Source organism: Cyclopterus lumpus, chromosome 24 (assembly GCF_009769545.1).
Source record: "Cyclopterus lumpus isolate fCycLum1 chromosome 24, fCycLum1.pri, whole genome shotgun sequence".
Taxonomy (NCBI): Eukaryota; Metazoa; Chordata; class Actinopteri; order Perciformes; family Cyclopteridae; genus Cyclopterus; species Cyclopterus lumpus.
The window spans coordinates 9,534,417-9,547,991 of record NC_046989.1 but is presented as its reverse complement, the minus strand read 5'-3'; the positions used below and the strand labels follow the sequence as shown (position 1 = coordinate 9,547,991).

Here is a 13,575-nt window from a genome sequence, read left to right as displayed (position 1 = left end):
TGGAAGAACCCGGGAATTCGTAATCTTCCCTCTGCAGGTGTTCTAAGAGAGCTTTGGGGAACAGAAGCTATCCGGCTCTCTTTCAGGATCCAAGTGTGTGGACACAAAAACCGTCTGTTGCTCATCCAGCGAGATCAGGACTGTTACCTAGGGGTTGGTTTTCGTGTCCCAAAGTGGTTCCCTCCTGCAGCAATGGAAATGTTAATAATATAGCCTTGGTGATGTCATGGCCGTGTCACAGGGACTCCCCTGGGGGGTCCTGTGGGTTTTGTCCAATGAGGCACCAGTGTTGTGGTTTAAACCAAATCTTCATAGTCTAGCCTTTTCTCTCTGTCTTTGTTTCCCAACAAGTCCCACCAACTTATTAAATATAATATTTGAATATATCACTCTCAGGTACATTTTGCTGTTAATACGCACATACTTTTACTTAAAGGAGCTGTATTTAACATTCAGAGCATTTATACAGCAACAAACAACTAATATCTACGTAAAGACATAGTGCATATAGTTTACCCAAGTACAGAATTAAGTCGCTATTCCTCTATTTGTGTCGTTATCCGAGCTTCTCCTCGCTTTGGCGACATTGTCGGGCAGGCTGTGCATGTTAGGGCACGTAAGCGTGCTCATTTGGCTAGTTCAAGGCCGCACAGAAGTGTTAACAGACAAATAGAAGGCACTCATCAAGTTTCATAGTGCTCGGTCAGTAGTTAATATCAGCAAAATATGCGCACAAAAAAACCTAGTAATGAATGAAAAGTACAATATAGGATGTAGTTTAAATTGTAAATAATGTGAGTGATTGAACTTTGTTAGATTCCACCATTTGGAATTGATTACATACAGTTGCTCAACACTTCCTTCGAAATGGGGAGTTTGGTGGCCATTTATCATCGTTTCACATCACATTTGTTTTCTCTAAAGGAGATTGATAAGGTTAATTTCCATTACGGGGAGCAATGTATTTTAAGGTCAGGTTTCCATCTTATCTAACAGGAAGCTACCTTTTCAGCATCCTGTAACATTCCTGCCTCCAGGATTCCACAGGAAACCATCTTAAAATGTACCTGGCAGTGTTATCAGGGTATCATGATGAAATGAAAGGGTGTTCTCATTGGTCGTAGAACATTAATCAGTTACCTATTGTAAAGGTTTAATCAAGACAAATTAAGTCTTGAGTCAAACTGCGTAAAGCTTGAATATACACGATTTAGGAACAAACAATTATTATCAGTCTTTGTTGTTAGCCATAGAAAGCAGGTGTGGTCGCAAACTGTGGTTGTTTCTTGGCTTAGCTGGAGGAAATCTATGTGAAATGACTTTTCCTCTGCACTTCTGTCAAATCCGCTCTGCCAAATGTGTTCTCCTTCCTCTTTGTGAGTTTACGTCTCACATAGTCAAAGGGCACCTGCTGCTGCAGGCGGTGTTTATCCAGAAAAGTGGCGTGCCAAAGTAAATTTCCTTTCTCATCTCTGGTTTAATACTTCACGCTATTTATCCTGTTTAGTAATCAGCGGAGGGACATAAGATTCAAAGATAAACGTCTTTTATTGCTACTGACTGCAGAGTCAGAGCCTATGTGGAGATGTATTACAGACGTGTGTATATATATATATTTATATATATATATATATATATATATAAAAGGTGCTTATATAATCTGAGATTTTCAATTGCAGGTGGTAGCACACGTAGCAGACCCTTGATTGTTTTTGCAGCCCCACGTCACTGTCAGTAAAGTACAGTTATTGATTAGGGGTTGGCGGCAGGAAACAGAGAGAATGGATAATTTATATATAAATATATAAATAAGTAAATGATCAAAACCCAAAAGGCCTCACTATTTAGATTAGAGTACTACAATGAACTTTTTCTGTGGTTCTGCATGCAGACGTAATCTCACTGTCTCGTACATTGAAATTCAGGAAAACACCAAAATAAAGTGGAGGTGGCCAATATCAGGAAACTGGATAAATACATTTTTTAAAACATCTCTACTAAGATATACAAGTTAGTGGGTTAGGTGACTGACTTTGCGGGCTCCGCTCAGAGGTTGAACTCATCAAGTTATAACTTGAATGTTGTAATAGGAATTTTTAATTCTTATGAGTATCTTATTTTCTTATATAGGTCAACTCAACTTAAATATAAATAGTTTTTGAGCAAACTACCAAGGCGGCCTGCATTGTGAGGCTCGTGGTTTATGCAGCTGTCTAAATAGCACACATCCTCTTCTCCTGTTGTGTATGAATAAGTACTTAATATGTTTACATGGTCCACATGTTACGATGTATGGATGCATCTGTATCTCTTGTGACCAGCCCTGAAAACTGTCTTAATAACGCTGTGCTATATTCAATCTGTAGCGCTCATTTACACAGAATCGTTGTGTGTCTGTGTAACTGAGTCTCTTTTTGTAAGAATATATACTTTAAAGATAAGTCAAAAAGCAAAACTAAAAATAATAAGTATATACATGTTTAAGAAATGCTTTACACACTTCACTGTAGTAAAGTGTTCCACTGTAATGTAGGCCAAAGCATCAAATATTTACCATAACAGAAACTCGCACTGGATATCAGCCCCAACATGTCACGGATATGATCCGGGAACACACTATTTAATAACTACTCAATGTTTTCAACATTATGTGCATTACAAAAGATAATTCTGGACTGTAATGAAAGCATTGCACAGCCTTTTGGGTGTCTGGGTAGTTGGACCCAGGCACCTTCCAGGTGTTAACCTTGAGAACCTGAAGACTTCTCCTGCAGAGTGTGCAGTAGATAATGGTTCATGGTACGCACATTGGTAGTTAATGGAGGGATGTGGTGAACTGTTACTGTGACCATAAGCACTATTGTTCATGCCTTGGTTGGTGTGAGCGATTGTAGTTGGGTTGCCTCTTTGTGTTGCGCGTCTGTGGACAACTTGGTTGACTAGTGAGCCGTTGTGTCAGAAGAATCTTCTGGATGCTACTTCGGATTGGCGCTTATGGTATTTTTTTTGGTAGCTGGTTATTATGGAAATTTCCGTTCTGTGTGTTGACCATGCGTTCCTGCTTCTCTATGCATGAACTGGCCCCACTGAGGAACCTTGCTGTTCAATCTGGTGCTGTTTCATATTACAGTGAAAACTCTCTGGTCTTCCTTCTCAACTCTGACTCTTAGATGCTTCTCCACATGTTGGAGTGGCTGTGGATTGATTAGGAGATGCACAAAGGCCGGTAAGGAATCTGTGAACATGAAATCAATGTAGTTTGCGTTAAAAAGTCAGTATTCCTGGTGGGAATATTGTTTTTATGCAGCGGGTGTGACGACCCCTCCTGTCCACTAGGGGTATGGGCCTTTGAGCCAGGTTGTGACAATATATGTTCTTAAATAAACTTAAATAACTGATTTTATATGCAAAAATTATATATATTTTTTAAATATATGAATAAATGTTGTTGTAGCAAGATTTTACCTTACCAGATGTTAAGACGTTTTAAGCTGAAATGACAAATCAAAAACACTAAATGTATCTCTAAAGTATTCATTCTGGCAAGAAGAGGATTCTGTGTAATTAATCGCTACAGATTGAATATCACACAGTTTTTGACATTTACAAACAAAGGAGTACTTATCAGCGCTGTCACAAGACATATAGACGCATACATGTATCTTGCAAAGAGGGCTTCGTCAGGGTCCATACAGCCCTAAGATGTTAGGTTCCTAGAAGCACATTTGTGATATTGGGCTATATAAATCAAATTTACCTGACTTGATACATGTACATTGTCTGTGATTCTAAATGTGGAGTCCAGGAGAAACCCTAATCTAAATCTAAAATAGTTCAAAGAACATGTTTTTGTAGGATGTTCGTTTTATTGTTGCATTTATCATAAGAATATGTGTTATTATTTTAAATTGTGTCTGTAAAGCTCCCGGCAAAAAAAAAAAATTACTATTAGTATCATCACTACAATAGTATAATATAAATAAAAACACAGTGTGTTGTTCTGCTCCCCTCCTGCGATGAACACTTGTAGGTACAACATCCACTGAGCATGCGCAGAGCCGTCGGGAGACTGGAGATGTTGCCAGACATCATCACAGGTTGAGCTGAACATCTTCCTCCACAACGAAGGGATCTCCTTCGTTTCACGGTGCCCTTTTTCTACCTCCGCTGCCGCGGCCGCGGTGTAGCAACGAGCCGCACGGAGGGAGCAGAAGCCATACGATGAAGAAACGTTATGTGGACGCGAGCAGGCTACGGAAAATGAAAAAAATGAAAATAACGGAGAGGCTGTCTGAAAGGTAGCTACCATTAGCGCTGTGAGCTTCGTCGCCTGGCGGAGGCTTGCTTTTGTTGTGGTGCCTCGTCTTTGTGTGAATTTCCGCCGTCGTCATTATGCTCACCTGTCCGCCTCGCGCCCCACGTCCTTTCGTCTAGTGTCTCACGCGCGATGCGAGCCGGGTCCGGGGCTGTGTGTCCGCTTCACTGCGGTTGAGCTGCGCAGACAGGCGTGAGGAGATGTTGTGCGACTTACTTCCCCCCGATATTGTTTTCTGAAAGGCAGAAATCAGCAGCAGTGCGAGTTGACGTCGGCCTGCTTCTGCTCCGCTCGTGACATCTGCTTGCGTCTCGTGCGTCCCAAATTAGGCGAAAGGCTGCGTGCAGTGGACGTGTTGGTTTTTTTTATCCGCTGTATTTTTTCCTTTTTGGGCGAAAGGAAAAGCGGCAACTTTAGCACAAAAACAAAATAAATAAAAAAAACTGAATTTGAAAACGTCTAGACAAGAGTCCAGATGAGAGAAGACTGCCTCGAGAGAAAGAAGCCACTTGTTTCAATGTCATTGTTACACACGAGCAATTCAGTAAATAAAAACGGATAAGCCGAGGCTACTGTATATTGAAATACAAACACTGCCTTCTTTTGTTTTTATGAATCCTACTCCTTTCATTGTGGTACACCTTCTGTATTTGGTAAATAAATACATTAAAGACGAATGGAAATATTATAAAGTGTTTTCGAACTTGATTTACAATTTACGTACGGGACTGTAGTCCTTCATATATCACCTTCCTTACTCTTAAAGATTAACTTGCATATTGTTTTATATATTATTACAATATTGGTTGTTATAGTAAAAATAGCAGTGGGATTAATTAAAATCGCCCTTCGTAACGGAAGGCACATTTTAACTGAAGATGTGTCGTCTTCCCCTTTGTCCCTCACTCTTTTAGATAAATTATAGCTTGTTATTGTTGCATATTTAGTATTTTAATTAGTGTAAATTAGCTGTCGGTTAAATTCATATACATTTCACATCTGTAAGATTAAAAGGGGACATTTAAAACTTTCATGTGCAATAAGGATGGTATGGCGCTGCCTCTCTCCTCCAGATGAAATATTGCCATGGTTACCAAACAAAGAAGGGGTGATGTGATTCCTTGGGCGAGCAGAACAAAGGAGGAAACCACAGCTCCTGCTTGGCTCGTGGTTGCCTGATGACATGAATGAGGGAACAGTCATTGTTCTGCCTCTACTTAAAGGCATGGACTGCAATTTTAAGATGCAGCTGCTCAATTATAGGTTTAGCAACATGTATCCGATTAGTCTCTTATTGGCTTTTGTTTGTGTGTTTAATGTTTTGACTTAGAAGGCTTTATTTGCTAGAATCAGAGCAGAGAACACTCGTTGTTTTTACATTTACCCTGCTGAGGCTTTATGTATAATAACTCAATCTGTCTATTTGCAGTGCGTACACCTTCCTGAAGTTTATGATGATGTGGACGTTGGTGCTGCTGGCAGATTTCATGCTTGAATTCAGACTGGAGTACTTGTGGCCATGCTGGCTCTTCTTTGGGAGTGTATACACCACTTTCCACTGCCATGGGCTGGTGAGAACCTCGACTGTGAGATTTAATATAGTGTGCAAAGACAATAATAATCCCACGGAATGAATCCGGTGCATTTAATTGAAATTAATGTTTTGTTTTTTTGCAGGTTATTTGTGTTGTTTTTGTCTGTGCTGCCTTCACTCTGGACATCTTTTGTTTAATTTTTGTGCCTTTGCACTGGCTCTTCTTTGTGGCAAGCACCTATGTGTTATTCAATTACATATGGCATACAGGTGAGTATGTGATTAGTTAGTTGTATTCTGTTTTTTAACACACATATGACAAAATATACCAAACTCTATTACTGTCATAAACAATTACACTTTGTTTGTAGTAAATATGGAGCTTTTATAGTGAGTTACTCACAATGTGATTGAATTATTGGTGATTTGATTTGAGCAAGTACTCTTTCAATCTCTTCACATCTGATTATTTCATATTTGTCTGCAGAGAAAGGCATCTGCATATCGACGGTGTCCCTGTGGATTCTGCTTGTGTACACAGAGGCTTCACTTCGACTCAAAGACCTTAAAACCTCTCATGCCAACCTGTCTCATTTTTTTGCTGCACACTGGTATGTTCATTTAACATAAATCTTTCGGCCCTGAAGGGAATTTTCTTACATAAAATGAATTGAGTTGCGATTAAAAAAAGCATCATTTTTAAACTCTTATTAATCCCCTGTGTGATATTATGACTTTTTCTAGATGTTTGTGAACCATTTAATAAAGGAGTAAATTAACTTTTATGCAACTAGCTAATGAACTATCAGGTAACAAAAGAAAGATAATTATCTATATTATCTATTTATCTATAATTAGACTATTCATTACTAATAGAAATCTGTTTGCCAAGATGTGTTTTTTTCAATGTGACAATGTCACACATATTCTAACGTTGTCTTCACCCTTTGTATTGACATTCAGCATTGGATACCCTGTAGTGTATTTGGGGTTTGATGCCACCTGTTACTTCACCAACATCTTCAAGCTGCGCATACAGAAAGCTGTTCAGAGTGAGAATGACTTCCACATGCACCTCCTGCAGCATTCGCTCCCTCCAGGCCTGCAGGTTTACCCCAAGACTGCCACAGAGGGCAGCAGCAGTAAGTTATCTGCACATCTATTAATACACACTTGTATCTGATTTATGAGATCAGAGGTTCGTCACACTTTGGTTTGTGTGGTCACTAAAAGTAACCACTCAGTCCTCAACAGGTCCACTCAGTCCTAAATGGGAAAGACCTTCCAGAAACCGGGTTGTGTTTTTTGTCTATTCTCTTGAATTTGATTTCTCAGAAATGTCTTCAAAAAATTTCAAATCTGGCACAAAGGTCCACTTGCACTTAAGGTTGAACTGATTGGGATTTGGTTTTCAAAAGTCTCTGTGACCTTACAAACATGTTTTTGGCCAATGCCTCAAGAATTGATAATTATGACAATTAGGATCAAGTGATGCCATTTGGAAAGTCGTGGATGTAAACTGACACTTGACTGTTTGGTGGAGGCGATAATACTAGGTTATACATTAAACTGAGATCATATTTGATAGATGCTATTGTTTTCTACCTGTACCTGCAGGCTCAAAATGGAAGATGAAGCCCGAGTCGACTCAGTATCAATGTCAGAATGGCACTGTAGTGGCCCATGATGAGGTGCACACTGTGGACTGCCTCCAGATCCGCAGTGAGGAGAGAACGACAGAGAAGGGATCACAGGAGATGAGGTCAGCTGAATCAAACCGGCAGCCGTTATCATCCAAACCTGCCGAGTCCAGAGATCTGCTCCACTGTGGGGCAGGAGGACAAGAATCCTCTACGGCGCCCGAAAATCTACCTCAAGATGAGCAAGGGAGCAAAGCCACGCGGGCGACTAAAGGCTCCTCGCCAAAAGCCCGCAGATGCAGCACAAACACCCCTTCACCACCTGCAGGAAGGACTGAGAAGAAGCAGAGATCCAGCTCAAAAACATTCTGCCTCAACCAAGACACGACGGAGAAGAATGCCACAGCAGCTCAGAATCACCACGCTGAGCAGATGACCAAGTATGCCACCATTGGCTCCCATTCAGTTTGAAATTGAAATAACAAGGTGGAATCGGAGCTCGACAATCTCTTTCTTTCCCTGTACTTGTCTTTCAGGCTGGAGCAGGAGCTGAGGAGGCTGAAGGGCGAGCTGCAGGTGAGCAGGCAGAGCGAGCAGGAGCTGCGAAGTCACATCTGCAACTTGACTAACAGCGAGAGGAGCCTGAGACCAGAGGTTTCCCTGCTCAGACAGTCAAATATGCTTCTCCAGAGCAAGTGAGTCATCCACCACCTCCACTGCTGAAAGCTTGTCTTTGGCTCCCTCTGTGGGCTGTTCTACACACTACATCGGCCTATAAATACAAAGTAAGACGGGGATGATTGTATGCAGAATAGCTGCCAGGACTATGGTTATCTGTGTGAAAGCAAATCCATGTGGGCTAATGTTTTAATCTTAAAACATATCAATGGATCTCTTTTTGAGATATAATTAATGTCACATAAAGTCATATTTCATGTTGAGGGATTGAGGCTCATAATTTCCATTAATTGGACCCCGTGAATCAATGTGATGAGCATGAATTTGATCATGCTATTTATTCCTGTGTGATTAGTGTATTTCTCTTGTGATTTTAAATGTGAGTCCAAAACTTTTTTGGGGGAAAAACAGATTAATAATTTAAGCACATTACAAACTGAAAGAACTGTGCTCTAAAAATTGCCTTTGTCACACAGTCCATCCGTTCACAGATGAACAATCAACACATTTACCATTATTTTCTAATAGGACATACTCCAGTTTTTAAAGCTTGGTGCTGTTTCTGTTTCAGAGACGCTGTGAAGTTAATCTCAAACCAGTCTATCTGGAAGTGGTCCTATTTCTGGCATTATGTAAAGTGAGATTATTGCTTTTCATTCAGGATTCTGTGTCTGACTAAAACCAAACAAAGGGACAAACAGAGCAGTGCGATGCTGGAGAAGAAGACCAGAGCAGAGACGGAGGCCAGACTCTCAGTAGAGAAACAGTTGGCTGAGCTTCAGGCTCAGAAACTGGAGGAAGCAGCCATCACAGCACGGAGTCTAACAAACAGGTAAAGCACAGCTATCAAACCTTTAAAATGTCTTGTTATTGAAGTGGCTTTTTGCCTGCCAAGTAAAGCTGGATCTACATTTGTATTCTACCGAGTACAATTAAATACAGGTGTGAGTGTATGGCCAAACATTTGAGGAAATACTTTGAGTTATTCTTATTTGCTTTCTTGCCAAGAGGAAGATACATATTTGAAGCATGAAGGTGGAGCCAGCAGCTGATGAGCTTCATTTATTCTTCTAGTCTTTGTGCTAAACTAAGCTAATTGTAACCATAGCCTTATATTGAAAATATAGATATGACAGTGGCATCAACAGGGTTGGGACGGTTACTTTGAAAATATAATCTGATACAATTACGAGTACTAATAGGATTTCTCCCTTTTATCTGTAACTAACAGAATACATTTTTGTATCCTAATTACATAATGCCATTTCATGTAAACAGTTACTCCCCCAGCCTGGGTTACCAACTGTCTCATCTAAATCTTGGCAAAAAAGCGTATTTTCCAAAATGTTGAACTATTCCTTTAATGCACACATTACATTTACTTTGAATTTAATGTAACCATTTGTGTGTAATATAATATTTTTTTTAACTATGCTAATGAAATGTTTTGTTTATTTCTGTGCAAACTGGTCTTCATTTCCAGTACAACTCCTCTCCTACTGCTCAAAACTGTTATTTCTTCCATCTCCAACACCAGGCAGGAACACTGTGAAACCCAAATGTTAAGGAAAAGGGTTAAAGATCTAGAGACAGAGTACAAACAACTACAGCTGGAGTGTCAAGTGAAAGAGAGTCGTGTGCTAGATCTAGAGAATGATGTTGAGGTATCTTTTTACACTATTTGGGAATGAGCTTGTGAGTTTAAATGTCTGTGGTCCAGTACTTGGTTGTCCTCAGTTTGGTCATGTAGTTGTTTTGCTGTTTGAGTTCTAATTGTTTGTCTGTAATTCTTTGTGTTCGTAAAATCTATTGGAAAACTGAATTGTTCATGGAGACCATTTAGTGTTTTTAAAAATCTGTGTTATTTTGGCCTCAACATATTGCACTTTGTCATCATAACAGTATGCAGTAATATTGAATGGTTGTTTTGTTGTCTTTACATCCGGTGTGTAAATTGTTGTACTGTTTGGTAATTGATTTAATTTGCACACTCTCCATGAAGCATGCTGAAACAAAAGCCTGGTCGTTCATAAAAACATTGCACTGCTTTAAATAAAGTTTCAAAGTACAGGTCACCTCATTCAAAAATGTTAAAAGTCAATGTTAACACAGAAAGAAATCATCCCTCAGCGGATGTAATATATAATCAGATGTGCAGCTTTCATGTTTTTTGAATGGCTGGAAATGATTTTCTCTCTGTGATGAATTGGTTTCCTAAGTCATGTCTTCATGAAGGCTAACAAAACATAGCAACGCCCTCACGATGAAATAATAAAACACACACTTAGGAAACCAAAGCACGTAATCCCTCAGGTGGTCACGGCACACGGTTGATGGATGTTTTGACATTCCCCCCCCTGTTCTTACTGCCGATGTGTTTTTTGAACTCAGGCTCTGGGAAAGTACCGCTGTGTGGAGAAAGAGACAGACATGCTGCTGTCCACTCTGTCGGCCATGCAGGAGAAAGCTCAACATCTGGAGTACAACCTGAGCGCGGAGACTCGCATCAAACTGGACCTGTTCTCGGCTCTGGGAGACGCCCGCCGACAGCTGGAGATCGCTCAAGGTTCCCGACTCTTTTTCTTTTCACGTGTTTCGTGTCCTTGTGCAACTACATTTCAAATGTATGCGTGTTAGTGCCTGTGTTGTGTGGCTGTGCGCACAATGTTTTGGATTGCTACGTCCCGCGGTAGCCACGCACTCACTCATGGACTCCCTTTTGCTTGTCCGGCAGATAAAGTGATGAGGCAGGACCGGGAGATAAAGGAGATGAAGCAGAAGATTGCGGAGGTGATGGCCGTCAGTCCTGCAGTATCCTACATGGCTCCTCGGCCTCCGGTGCCGCAGTATCTCACCAAGTTACTCAACTCTGAGCGCTACATGCTGAATCCACGAGCGCTGATGTACCAGTGTCTGAAGAAATAAAGGAGGCCGTCGCCATTTTCTGATCCTCGGAGCCCTCGATCATAAAACATTATGGAAAGGGGCTCATGGATTTGTATTACAGAGCTAAATGACACCATGAAGTCATCTACTTTCAGCCATGAGTGGAACCAGAATGCATCACCACAAGTCAAATGCCTTTTGCTGCACTGATGATGCTAACTTTACATCGGGTGGAAGTGTTTCGCTCCAAAATATGTAATCTGATATGCAGAGCTGCTGTAGGCACAGGTTATATGTAAAGAAACAACATAAACCATCAAGTTAGGATGCAACAGAGAAAAGCACAACATTTCTTCAAATTCAGACCCTGAAGATTTCGTCTAAATGGATGATTTCTGGATATGTAAGTTCAAAATGTACAAGTGGATGAACCGTGCTGCCCTGCAGACCCACTCAATTACCGACTATAAAAGACCGACTAACTCTGTACAATATATTTTCTTGGCATGACAGTAGAACTTCAAAAGTTATTTATGTTGTTATCAAAAGTATTATACTTACAACGTTTCAAGATTGTAGGGACTATAATAGCCTTTTGTTTTAATTCTACTGAATGATTTTTTTCTGGAGGGATATTGACACATTTAAAAGAACATTGGACCATTTTTTAAATCTTGTTTATCCCTTTGAGTCAAATGAACTTTAGTAATAATTGGAACAAAAAGTATGGAAGCTTATTTCTGGCATGAAAAAAGAATATATGACTAAGTATCTCAGAACGAGGACATAGTAGTAACTTTTAGTAGTAAATTATTTTTTATTAAAATGTTTTTAAAGTTTTCTACATGCTACATGCATGTTAATGCTTGTTGAACTGGTGTCAATTACACTAACACATTTAAAAGTAATGATTAAAAAAAGAAACGATAACGTAGGAGTTTATCAATAATCCAGTTTTATTAATAATTTAGCACTCGTGCCCACACCCATCCCTACACAATAATCTTATTTTGAACATCTGATATTGTGACAGTCCTCGTTATGACTTACAGTCTTCGGCCAAGTTGTTGAATTTTGATTCTCTATTACTCGAAGGAGTGGGCTTCCATAAATGAGCCTTTTTCCCAGCAGACAGTTGGACTTCGTCATAAATTCAGAATAGTGTCGACATCGTGACGAGTCAAAATGTCTTTTGTGAAAAAACGACCCTAAATTATTCAGATAGTTTCTGATCATGCAGCGACAGATTGAGATAAAACTGGTTCAGCATACACGAACGCACTGTTCAAAGCTATTCAATGAATGTCTCGATATGAATATAGAGAGATGATAATATTGAATCAACCCCAGAGCCGAGTTAGTTGTGTTTATGACCTCCATTTGAATTGTGGGGACAAAATAGTCCTATATTTGATCAAATACAAATATAAGGTCCAAACAATATTCTATTTACAAACATAAAACATTCAAACATTAATATAAATATTATCCGACAACATCAACAAATGCTAAATAAGAAAAGTATGTCTGTGCCTGTAAATAATGGATTACGATTATTTGAATTGTGCTGAAATTAAGATCAAATGAACGGTTTAAAATGTAAAATGTGTTCAGAGTCGCAGACATCGAGGTGACACGGGGTCGTTATCGTGTGAGGTTTCCTGGCAGCAAACAATGTGCCGTTTAATTGTTGGAGTGGGAAGATGCAGTGAAAGAAACTCACACTTAGCCGCAATTATGTCTCTTTGTTTCAGCCCACAGCTCACGGTTACATGTGGCAGCTCTCGGCTGCACAGCGGCAAACATCTGGAAAAGAGAGCGAGTGGGACAAAAATGAACCGAATGGTTCGTTTTCCAGAAAGCGGATTTGTGAATAACAAAGAATGGTGTTGACCAAACGTGGTTCATGAATTTAATTATTGTGCCTAAATACATTACTTTCAAACTGGGGAGTAAAACACAAATTTAATGTGAAAGAGTAATGTGTTTGAATTGAAGTGCTATGTACTGTTTTTGTAGATTGTTTTTTTGTTTTTACCCACATTGTACAGAATTGAAAAGACCCATGCAGCTGAAAAACACTCATGAACTGGATGTCGCCATTTTGGTAGCTTTTTATTTAGAGCGTGTTTCTAGGGTGTTTTATATCAAAAATATTTTTTAGTCTTGCTGTACCTTTTATTATACTGCTGTAATTTTGTACAGCAATGTGTTTGTCAGCATGAAATGTGTTTTCTTCAACTGTTATTTGAGCACACATTGTGACTTTAAGTATGTACATGGAATTACTTGTACAAGGGCTACAGTTTCTTAACATTTTGAACAAATGAAATGAAATGGAACAGTGATGCTCGGAGGGGAGAGATCATGCTCCTGATACACCAGGATGTTTTTTTTGTATAAATAATTTAAATAATTGAATTGTGTTTCTGTGTGTACATTATTTCATTTTTAGAACACAAGTTACAACTTCATACAACAATTTAAAAAAAAATTCTGCCATGGGAAAAACATTCTAAAAC

General features: G+C 39.5%; 1 protein-coding gene across 1 annotated transcript; it reads left to right on the top strand.

Annotated features, from left to right (window-relative positions):
- The first annotated feature begins 4,189 nt into the window (after positions 1-4,189).
- Positions 4,190-13,474, top strand: si:dkey-12h9.6 (macoilin-1). Its single transcript, XM_034527584.1, has 11 exons — positions 4,190-4,298; positions 5,745-5,886; positions 5,993-6,119; positions 6,337-6,460; positions 6,813-6,991; positions 7,467-7,929; positions 8,026-8,184; positions 8,829-8,999; positions 9,705-9,831; positions 10,559-10,733; positions 10,902-13,474. The coding sequence occupies exons 1-11, from the start codon at positions 4,222-4,224 to the stop codon at positions 11,090-11,092; spliced, it is 1,935 nt and encodes a 644-aa protein (XP_034383475.1). The 5' UTR covers positions 4,190-4,221; the 3' UTR covers positions 11,093-13,474.
- Positions 13,475-13,575: the final 101 nt, after the last annotated feature.